The sequence below is a fragment of the Pseudophryne corroboree genome, chromosome 10, assembly GCF_028390025.1.
Source record: "Pseudophryne corroboree isolate aPseCor3 chromosome 10, aPseCor3.hap2, whole genome shotgun sequence".
In the NCBI taxonomy this organism is placed as follows: domain Eukaryota; kingdom Metazoa; phylum Chordata; class Amphibia; order Anura; family Myobatrachidae; genus Pseudophryne; species Pseudophryne corroboree.
The window spans coordinates 188,705,557-188,717,820 of NC_086453.1; the positions used below are offsets into that span (position 1 = coordinate 188,705,557).

The 12,264-nt window shown below is 44.8% G+C and overlaps 1 protein-coding gene across 1 annotated transcript in view; it reads right to left on the reverse strand.

The window, feature by feature from the left end:
• The window catches only part of LOC134965256 (L-amino-acid oxidase-like), a 65,038-nt gene that overhangs the window by 23,767 nt on the left and 29,007 nt on the right, over nt 1–12,264 (reverse strand). Inside the window, exons 4-5 of the mRNA XM_063941750.1 lie at nt 9,119–9,320; nt 7,873–7,941 (exon numbers count right to left, since the gene is read on the reverse strand). Of these exons, the coding sequence (XP_063797820.1) occupies nt 7,873–7,941; nt 9,119–9,320 (271 nt within the window). The remainder of the gene's footprint in view (nt 1–7,872; nt 7,942–9,118; nt 9,321–12,264) is intronic.

A 12,264-nucleotide genomic window follows, 5' to 3' on the forward strand; every position in this document is an offset into this window, starting at 1 on the left:
TGGTGTTTGGTATCCAGCTGCAGGGTATTTTAAGGGTAACATTCCGGTGTTGGTTTGAGGAAGATCGCATGTTCCTGCGGATAGTTATGTGCAGAAGCAAAATATAGAAATAAACTGTATTTACTGTACATTATGTATGCGGCGGGAATCCAGAGGAGACCACCCACAAGAGCAGTTGGGAAAGACATCGCCTACCTATTCAAACCGACCTATGACCTCTCCTGTACTGTAAAAGTGCATTCCTGTGTCCAATGGACAAAGGGATTACAGTATCTATTGTATTGCTTTTGGAAGAAGTGTATAAAGAGAGCCTGCTTCTGGTCTGGTAAATCACAAGACTCACAAAGTTATCTATTTGATGACCGAGGACCAGGCCGGGAAGCGCAAGCGAATCTACTCAAGTATGTACCATTGAATGTAGCCATTTACTCTGTTATATTGGCCCTCATTCCGAGTTGATCGGTCGCAAGGCGAATTTAGCAGAGTTACACACGCTAAGCCGCCGCCTACTGGGAGTGTATCTTAGCATCTTAAAATTGCGACCGATGTATTCGCAATATTGCGATTACTAACTACTTAGCAGTTTCAGAGTAGCTCCAGACTTACTCTGCCTGTGCGATCAGTTCAGTGCTTGTCGTTCCTGGTTGACGTCACAAACACACCCAGCGTTCGCCCAGGCACTCCCACCGTTTCCCCGGCCACTCCTGCGTTTTTTCCGGAAACGGTAGCGTTTTCAGCCACACGCCCCTGAAACGCCGTGTTTCCGCCCAGTAACACCCATTTCCTGTCAATCACATTACGATCGCCGGAGCGAAGAAAAAGCCGTGAGTGAAAATACTTTCTTCATAGTAAAGTTACTTGGCGCAGTCGCAGTGCGAACATTGCGCATGCGTACTAAGCGGATTTTCACTGCGATGCGATGAAAAATACCGAGCGAACAACTCGGAATGAGGGCCCTTGTATTGTATTATTTGTATTGTAACCCCCTTTCAGCAATAATCCACTGTGGTGTCGGAACCCAGCGGTGAAATCACAATTGGTGTCGTGTCTTCATTGCCCTGCTAAGGTTTAAAGTGTTTTATCATTGCATTGCATTACTGTGAAGGTTTAAAGTGTATCTCTGGGTGTGTGTGCGCTGTGTGTACTTTGTACCCCCAGCGCGGCGTTTGTACGCTAAGTCCGTACAGTGATACGGGACTCCGTACGCAAACAATGTATAAAGTACGTAGCGTGTGTACTAAGTTTAGCGGCCGCAGCGGCTCCATGGTAAAGTGTATTCTAAGTGTGTATAAGGTATAGCTTTCTTTCCTGTAAGATAATCGACATTATCATAAGTTTCCCCTCAGAATTCTACAAAGAATACCCCATAATGATACACATTATGACAGCAGAGTCCCCTTTTACACATTACAGCAGCAGAGTCCCCTTTTTACACATTACGGCAGCATAGTCCCCTTTTCACACATTACAGCAGGCAGAGCCCCTTTTTACGCATTATGGCAGGTAGAGCTCCTTTTACACAATATGGCAGGCAGAGTCCCGTTTTTTACACATTAAGGCAGACAAAGTCCCCTTTTGACACATTACAGCAGCAGAGTCCCCCTTTTTACACATTATGGCAGCAGAGTCCCCTTTTTACATATTACAGCAGCAGAGTCCACATTTGAGAGAGAAAAAGAACACAGAAAGAGAGTGTGTGTTATACTTAGCTCTGACCAGCTGTCAGTTTTCTTGCCCTTCACTTCTTAACACTGTGGCTCTCCACAGCACAGGGCAATGTGGGTGGGCTTGGGGTGATCTGGGAGAGACATCATCTCTCCAAGAACACAAGGGGGGGTGAGAGGAGGAGGAGCCGGGAGGCAAGGTGAATGAGCTGCAGCACTGCCCGGCTACCTATGTGAGAAGAGGTAGCCGGGGACCTCACAGTGCGGCGGCAGCATGGCCAGGTGGGTTTTGATGGTGGTCCTGTGCCCACAGTGCATATGCGCTGTGTGCCAGGCACCACTGGCACACTGCTAGATATGGCCCTGATCACCGCTTCCTGTATATACCTGGTTGCTGTTTACCCAATCTCAGTGGTGCAGGTAGAAATTAGTGGTACTGATAGTAAAATTTGGAGTAGTCATGAGTCATGAGGGGCATGGTCACACGAGACTATGGGAGTGGCTACATGAGAATAAGAGCATGGACACATTAAGCCACACACCGTAATGCCCATTACACATTATGCCAAACACCGTAATAACCATTACACACTATGCCACACACCATAATGCTTATTACACTTTATGCCACACACCGTAATGCCCATTACAAATTATGCCACACACCATAACACCCATTACACATTATGCCATACACCATAATGTCCATTAAACATTATGCCACACACTGTAATGCCTTACATATTATACCACATACCATAATGTGTTAGCGCCAGGAGGCACGTGTCCCGGCTGCTGCCTAGGAGCCGGTATGCCATGCCTCCCACTGACCCCCGTCCGGCGCCTAGCAACAGGCGGACACCAGGCGCAAGGGCTCCTGTCCCCACCCCTGGCACCTAGGAAAAGGCTGATGCCGGGCACTGGGGGCCACTGCACTCCTTGTTGACGGGGACACCAGAAGCAGTAGGCATTCCTCATTGCTTAGGTTCTTGGTACGTGCAGCAGGGCAACTGCACTTAGGGGGTAATTCCAAGTTGATCGCAGCAGGAAATTTTTTAGCAGTTGAGCAAAACCATGTACACTGCAGGCGGGGGGAGAGATATAACATGTGCAGAAAGAGTTAGATTTGGGTGGGTTATTTTATTTCTGTGCAGGGTAAATACTGGCTGATTTATTTTTACACTGCAAATTAGATTGCAGATTGAACACACCACACCCGAAATAAAATAACCCACCCAAATCTAACTCTTTCTGCACATGTTATATCTGCCTCCCCTGCAGTGCATATGGTTTTGCACAATTGCTATCAAAAATCCTGCTGCGATCAACTTGGAATTACCCCCATAATTTATTAATTGCTTTTTCCCTGTATTCTCTCCCATTGGTAGTCATTTGTATCCAGGTTATTGTGGAGTTTCCACACAGACACTGCTTGCCTGCATTTCTGTATTATAACACCTTTGAGCATTGTTGCTTTCACAGTTTATTAAGTTGCTTATTACATCTTATGCATTGTTGCATTCACACACACTGGGGTATATTTACTAAGCTCCCGATTTTGACCGATTTGGTGTTTTTTCATCAAAGTGTCATCTCGGGAATTTACTAAACACAAATCTCGGCAGTGATGAGGTCATTCGTATTTTTTTGGAAGTCAAAGAAAAAAAATACGAATTAATACACCATCCCTCAAATACGCCTTTTATTTTATACAACTCGGTAATTTACTAAAAATTCATATTCACAATCATTGCCGGCAATAGCCAAACACTGCCGTGAAAAAATACAAATCGTAAAAAAAAGCAGTTTTCAAGTAGACCTGCTTTTTTTTACCGTGTTCTGATAGGCATGCACGGATCTGTGAGATCCGTGCATGTTTATCAGTGGGAAAGTGTTAAAATTCCCCCAAAAAAATTGGCGTGGGGTCCCCCCCTCCTAAGCATAACCAGCCTCGGACTCTTTGAGCCGCTCCTGGTTGTAAAAATACAGGGAAAAAATTGACAGGGGTTCCCCTATATTTTAACAACCAGAACTGGGCTCTGCGCCTGGTCCTGGTGCAAAAAATACGGGGGTCGAAAGACGTAGGGGTCCCCCATATTTTTAATACCAGCACCGGGCTCCACTAGTCAGAGAGATAATGCCACAGCCGGGGGACACTTTTAAACTAGTCCCTGTGGCCCTGGCATTAAATCACCAACTAGTCACCCCTGGCCGGGGTACCCTGGAGGAGTGGGGACCCCTTAAATCAATAAACCAGCCACCCAAGGGCCAGGGGTGAAGCCCAAGGCTGCCCCCCCCCCCATCCAAGGGCGGTGGATGGGGGGCTGATAGCCTTTTGTGTAAAATAAGAATATTGTTTTTTTGTAGCAGAACTACAAGTCCCAGCAAGCCTCCCCTGCAAGCTGATACTTGGAGAACCACAAGTACCAGCATGCGGGGGGGAAACGTGCCCGCTGGTACCTGTAGTTCTACTACAAAGAAAAAACCCAAATAAAAAAAACACACACACCTTGAAAGTACAATTTTATTACATACATGCACACCTACATACATACTTACCTATGTTGACATGAAGCAGTCGGTCCTCTTCTCCAGTAGAATCCAGGGGTACCTGTAAATAAAATTATACTCACAACAATTCTGTGTAGATCGGTCCTCTTCTGTTTGTAATCCACGTACTTGGCAAAATACAAAAACTGATTACCCGGACCACACACTGAAAGGGGATCCATGTTTACACATGGATCCCCTTTCCCCGACTGGCGAGACCCCCTGTGACTGCTGTCAAAGAGGGTCCCTTCAGCCAATCAGGGAGCGCCACGTCATGGCACTCTCCTGATTGGGTGTGCGCGCCTGAACTGTCAGTCAGGCTGCGCACTGTAGATACAATGTAGCGCATAGGTGCTCCATTGTATCCAATGGTGGGAACTTTGCGGTCTGCGATAGACCGCGAGGTTAAGTGGGGTCACTCTTGTGGCGCTCCCTGATTGGCTGAAGGGACCCTCTTTGACAGCAGTCACGGGGGTCCCGCCAGTCGGGGAAAGGGGATCCAGGTGTAAACATGAATCCCCTTTCAGTGCGTGGTCCGGGTAATCCGTTTTTTTATTTTGCCAAGTACGTGGATTACAAACAGAAGAGGACCGATCTACACAGGATTGTTGTGAGTATAATTTTATTTACAGGTACCCCTGGATTCAACTGGAGAAGAGGACCGACTCTTCGTGTCAACATAGGTAAGTATGTATGAATGTAAGTGTGCATGTATGTAATAAAATTGTACTATCACGGTGTGTGTGTTTTGTTTTTATTTGGGTATTTTTTTGTAGTAGAACTACAGGTACCAGCGGACCCGTTTTCCCCCTGCATGCTGGTACTTGTGGTTCTCCAAGTACCAGCTTGCGGGGGATGCTTGCTGGGACTTGTAGTTCTGCTACAAAAAACAATATTCTTATTTTTACACAAAAGGCTATCAGCCCCCCATCCGCCGCCCTTGGATGGAGGGGACAGCCTCGGGCTTCACCCCTGGCCCTTGGGTGGCTGGAGGGGGGATCCCCACTCCTCCAGGGTACCCCGGCCAGGGGTGACTAGTTGGTGATTTAATTCAAGGGCCGCAGGGACCAATATAAGTGTCCCCCGGCTGTGGCATTATCTCTCTGACTAGTGGAGCCCGGTGCTGGTATTAAAAATACGGGGGACCCCTACGTCTTTTGTCCCCCATTTTTTTTGTACCAGGCCCACGCGCAGAGCCCGTTGCTGGTTGTTAGAATATAGGGAAACCCCTGTCAATTTTTTCCCTGTATTTTTACAACCAGGACCGGCTCAAAGAGCCCGAGGCTGGTTATGCTTAGGAGGGGGGACCCCACGCCAATTTTTTTCCTGATTTTTAATACTTTCCATACTTCTTTTAAGGTACACAATGAAGCCCTGCACGGATCACACTGATCCAGCCAGGATTCATTGTGTTAAGTCCGGCAGTGTTTTACTAATCACTCCCGTAAAACACTGCCAGACATTGCGAATGACATCGACATCGGAAAACACGACAATGCAGAATACGACAGCATAGTAAATGAGGCGTAAAAAAAACCCAAAAAGTTGTAAATTATCACTGCCGATGTCATTCGTGTTTAATCTTTAACCAAATTCCGACAATTACAAATCTTAGTAAATATACCCCACTGTATCTTGGTTCCTATATTGGGATTTTGGTGGCTGCACCGCACATAATCTATTAATTGTTTTTTCCCTGTATTCTCTCCCATTGATAGTCATGCTAGTCTTAGTTAGCTTTCCCCTTTTTTACCCTCAGTCTCAGTCGGTGCCTTGTTACTTTGTAAGACCTGGGGGCATCATAGTCTGGGCAGACCTAATTTGCCCATTCAAATGCTGCTGCTATAGGAGAAGACTAGCTCTGCAGGCACCAACGAACCACTGGGAGGAATAACGGAGTCAGTGGTTAGGGTAGGGTTAGCTACGGTCATCCTTATCTAGCCGCAGCTTCACTCTTGAGTACTGGAACTCCCCAGTTGCCAACCACTACCCTGAGTTCCAGATACTCAGTTCATAACATAATGCCTTTTACATATTATGCCACACACAGTTATGCCCTGACACCATTTTATGTCCCACAAACAAAAATGCTCCTTATAAATTATGCCCCAGCTGTGGGCTGGTGGTACAGAGTACCACCACCATATTTATTAATGGTACTCCGTACTACCCCATACCACCCTACTTTAAGCACTGCCCAAACTCGATCATTTCAAAAAAGATCTTAAATACTGTCTGTATGCAAGGTAATTTCTGTTGCAATCCTGTGTAGCATTTTAACTCATGAAGGTTTCATAAGGTTTTCTTATTGCATACATTATAGGGGTGGTAGTCATGTGACCGCCGGTCGGCTAACCGACAGTCACATGACCTCCTCCGTGAGCCCGACGGCTCACTATCCCGATGGTCGGCATGCCGACCAACAGGGACTATTTCCACTCGTGGGTGTCCACGACACCCATAGAGTGGAAATAGAACCAGTGGCGACCGCAGGTCGCCACCGAGCCCGCAGCATGGCGAGCGCAGCGAGCCCGCAAGGGGCTTGCTGCACTCGCCCCTCCCCGCCGGGATCCCGGCGTCGGTATGCTGCCGGGATCCCGGCGTCGGTAAGGTGACCGGCGGTCAGGAGACCGCCGGTCACCCGTACTACACCCCATTATAGCACTCATCTATTTGTTTCAAATGTTTACATTATAGCCTTGACTAGAGTTGCTATACATATCCTAGTGCATGTCTTCTGGGTTTTTTGGGGTTTTTTTTTTTTTATCCATAGACCAAACCATGTTAATTTTTTTGCATCTTACAAAGAATATTCCCTTTAGAATGTAAGCTTTCATGAGCAGGGCCCTCTTCCCTCATGTGCCTTTACGTCTCTAACTTAACCTATCTTCTTTTCAATACTCCCTTTGATGGCACCAAATCCCTCGGTTTTCTGCCACCCTGATGCTTATTTCAGTGCTGTTTACTGACGCAGCTATGTTTATATATCCTATACTTGTACTATGGGGGTAATTCAGACCTGATCGCTAGGCTGCATTTTCTCACAGCCTGCAATCAGGTCCCAACTGCGCATGTGTATGCGCAGCGCAACAGACTGCAGCAGTGGGGATCGGTGCATAGCAACGGGATGGTGCGAAAAAAGTAATTGCACAGGTGATCGCAAGGTGACTGACAAGAAGAGGGAATTTGTGGGTGGCAACTGACCGTTTTCAGGGAGTGTCTGGAAAAATGCAGGCATGTCGAATCGTTGGAAGGGAGGGTGTCTGACGTCAATTCCGGCCCCGCGCAGGCTGAAGTGATTGTCCTGGGTTGCACAGTGGCTACACAAAATCAGTTTGTGCAGCTTTGCTACACATGCGTTTGCACACTTGCACAGCTAAAATACACTCCACCAGTAGGCAGTGACTATCTAATCGCAGGGCTGCAAAAATCGCTGCCCAGCAATCAGGCCTGAATTAGGCCCTATATTGTATAGAAGTGTAAGTCACTGTCTTTATGTTTTGCTTGATTACTCTGTAATTGGGCTCTGCAGATCCCATGTGGCGCCATATAAATAAAGGATAATAATAATAATAATAATAATAATAATTAATAATAATAATTGAAATCATTTTACAGATAGGTTTTCAGTGATTGTAATCTGGCCAGAGTCAGTTACCTGTTCAGAAGCTTTGTCAAATTTCTTCCACATTTCAGAGCAATACCTGGCACTAATTTTTTTCAGAAACTACAGAGGATAAATAAGAACAGATGTAATACCTTCTTATGGAGTAAACAGTAAGATGAAGTCACATGGAGTCACATGAGATAACAAATATATTACATGTCTACAAAAATCTTTATTTTTAAACCAATAGCTGGTAACATTCGCTCTCACTACCAAAGTCATCCTGTATGTAAGAGTATCTTTATGACAACTGGTGGGTAATAATGCTACAGGACAGGAGGGAGGATGTGATGGACTACCCAGGAGAGGATCACAAATTGAGATCACAAATATGAGAAGGTTAATGTAATATGCAAATATTTGTTATTTTATATTAAACAAGAAACATTGGTATACCCCAGCACACTGGATGACATCAGAAACAAGATTTCCTAACTATGCTGTATTAGTTTAAAGGATGAGTTTGGGGCGCGGTGTTCTCTGGACTGGTGGGGCTGGGCTGCTTTGGGGTAGCACACTGTAACATTTAATTTAGCACTTTATATATCACTTTCATATAATTTTCTACTAATGTCACTTTTTAATTATACTTTTCACATGTATCTTCTTTTATATATATCCTCTGCTTCCTAATATTCACTTACACTTTAACCTCACACAGGTGTACTGCTCTGGGGTGCCTGGCCCTTGACGGTTTGTGGGGTGTCACGCCCCGGTCTTAGACTTAATGTTAAGTACCCCCAGTACTCAGAGACGCCTTGAAGTGGCCTGGGGCTTCCCATACCTTTGCAAATGTGTGCAACTGAGATCTCTGCAATTCCTACCACCATGTAGTTATGAAATCCTGTTGCTGATGTCATCTAGTGTGCTGGGGGATACCAATGTTTCTTGTTCAGAATAACCCCTCCCTTTCATGCACCTGAATGACATTACTTATTGGATAAGAGCAGTTACCAAACTTTTTTTAAAATTTTATATAACAAAATATAAAAAAGCCTTTAGTTATACATTAATATATGTTACAGTTAGAGCCTAAATGTACAGGCTTTTGCATATGAAACACGTCCATTAGAAAAAGTGATATTACAGCAAGAGTGGTATTATAAAGAGGGTGAGAGAAAGTGGAATTAAAACATATTCATGTGCAGAAGGCTAGTATAGGTGGCAAGTGAGGCTAGCAATTTAAGGGGGGTGTATAAAGAAGGAGCACGTGTAACAGGAAAATTGTATAGTGTACCTTGGCTACTGACCCAGAATACAGATCATCAACAGATTTTCCTTCTTCCTCAGATGTCAGTTGGAATCCAAACAGGTTTGGTGTCTTCTCAACGTCCTTGTATGTTTTTCTTATATTGTTGAAAAAATAAAAATTGTCGTCATCTGATACAATAAAAGGGTTCAGTTTCAAACCAAACTGCTGAATATATTCACGCACAATCCTGTAAAAATTAACAGAAACACGAATACCCAATCAGCACATATAGTACTGTTATTCAGTGATGGCAATACACAAATTACCATAATTTATTCACAAATTATCAATGTTCTATTTCATCACACTGAGTAAGTGATAGTACGCTAGTAAGAAAGTGTAATATAGCTTTACTATTTTAAAGGTTTGTTAAAGCTACAATGCATCTCACTAGTAACAATCCAAAATATTTTGTAGAAGTATCGAGATCTTATCACATCTATTCTTGGAGTATGGCTTTGAACATGGAAAAACTTAGGTTAGAAGGTGAGTACTGTATAAACATGATCTTGTTAGTTGATGATCAGCAGAATAACTTACTTGAAATCTGCTATAGCATTGTGAGTACATATACACATCCATAAGAAATATACATTCCCAAATAAACTTTGATTGAAAAAATGGTTGCTTGAGAGCCACATGCTGAGTGATACTGTCCTTTTTTGTACTAAGTGACAATATTAACCAATCAATAGGCAGGGACGAAATTAGTCATTTTGTCACCCAAGGCAAGGCAGTAATTTGGCAAACCCCCCTTTTTTTTACATTTTTATTTTTAGCTCATATGTCCTAACTGGGCAATTGCCTGTATATTGTAATAGTATACACATTATGCAACAGTAGCACCCTTTATACGCGTTATTTTGCAGTAGGCTTACCATACTATCCCTTTAAACTGGGAATTACACAGGAATTACGCAGGTTCTGTGGCTAATCGACTTCAAGTCTGCATTTCACCTGGTTTAATCAGCCACAGAACCTGTATAATTCATGAGTGTCCCAGTTGCCGTGGTAGTACCCTTTATACACAGTATACCAGTACTGGACAGTAGTATACCAGTAACCACTCATCATTTTTTAGCAGATAAACAAATGTTAAATATGACAATCAGGAGTGAAGTGGAGACATTTGTAACTTTTCCCCATGAACACCACTGAGCAAGTCAAGGTCCCCGTTTACCTCCACAGGGTGACTCATCCAGCTGCTGCTAGCGTCCACTACTCTGGGTACCCGCAGCTCTACACTCAGTGCACCATGCAGGAACTGGAAGGCAGAAAAGCTCCAGACTCTGCTAGCTGCCACCTGACAAGGAGCCAGGTGCACTTCACTGCCGTGAAGAAACTCAAAATAAACTATAGCTCCAGCAGACAGTCCTTGCTGCCGGGAGCAGTTTATTTTGAGTTTCTTCCCTGCAGTGCGGGACATTGGCGCTGGTAACAGTAGATCCTGCCCACATTCAGCCTCGCTGGACACTAAGTGACCACTGATGCAGAGGGAGGAGGTGTTGCGGCCAGTGTCTATGTGGCAGAATTCCATGTGGTCTGGCCAACTTTATAGAAAACTGTTGAAAATGTCCCTCCCAAAATGGCTGCCTCCTCAGAGGAGACAGATTCTCAGTATCCACCATTGTCCCACTCCATCAGTATAGTTAGCGAATACAGAATCAGGCCGCCCTGGGTAGTTGCTATACTAACTTGGAATAGACTGGACACTGGGTTGCTTCCAGTGTCAGACTGGAACTGGACTTGGATACTGAACTGAACTGCAATCAACAAAATAATAGAGCAGACTGGAACTGGGCTTGGACCGGACTGGAACTGAACTGCAAGTGCTGGACCAGGCTGGAACTGGACTTAGACTGGACTGGAGTCAAATACTTGAGCTGGATCATACTTGTACTGAACTGGAGTTGGAAACGTTAACCAGAATGGATACAGTCAGACTTGGATGATATTGTACTGGTGTGCAACCTGTTAGTAAGTGTAGCACTAAGGAGTTCAGGAGTGCAAGCTAAAATAGGTAAGGTGCCACAATGTACTCAATGTAAATGGCTGTGCTTGAACAAGAGCAAACTGTCACTGGATGCTGATGGAGAGAGACTGTGCTGCTGGGTTTTTGTGCAGTGGTTGGATGTGGAGGTAAAGTACTCACTGAACCAAGATAGCTCACTGTAAAACAAAGGTTAATCACATGGCAGTCCAGAATCACTACAACAGCCTTGTTGGAGGACTGTGGTTAGTACTGTTATCAGGAGCAGGCTGCAGACACAGGTGGAGACTCAGACAGAGCTTTAACCTGAAAGTGAAGTTGCAGTGGAAACACAGTCACTTGACTAATCTGTTGTTGTGCAGACTGAGAACTAGGAAGCTTACAGGTTTGCTGAAGGTAGAAATTAATGGCTGAAGTCTGAGTAACCTTATTGTAGCAAAAGCAGAATGAAGCACTGTTGACAGCAGGCAATGCAGACCAGGAATATGGCAAGAAAGGGTTACATCCCTGTTAACTGTGGAATACACTCAGAAGCTAGGAAGTCAGGCTGTGGCTTCCTAGGAGTCAGAATGACTTATGCACTGGCACAGAATAAAAGGCAGGCAGGATATACATAGGGGTTGCAAGTCTCTGATAGGTTGCTAAAGTCAGAAAGAAAGAAAAAAGGCATTTTGTTTCCCCCAGCACCTGAATGATATCACTAAGCTAATTGAGCATCTACCATTATATATGCAGATTGCTAATGTCAGCTGAGGCAAAGAGCATTCTGACTGGAGGGAATGCAATCAGTTGATATGCTCCAACAGCAATAGTTCACAAGACAAACAGGAAACCTGACATGCAGGCCAGGTGATTGTTGCAGACAGGATCATAACAAAGCTAGAGGACCAAAGGTACCTCTTGTAACGGAAAGGCGCAGACACGAGCAGCGGTACCCAGAAATGCCTGGAACGCTGACCCACCAGAGGAAGATGCTGCAGTAATACAGGTGACCACAGCCGCAAAACGAGGGGTGGCATGAAACCCCTGACGATGAGCAGGAAGTTTAAAAGTAGGTGTAGCCTTACAGTGTGGCATAATTTGTAAGGGGCATTACTATGTGGGGCATACTATGGTGTCAGAGGCATAACTGTGTGGGCCA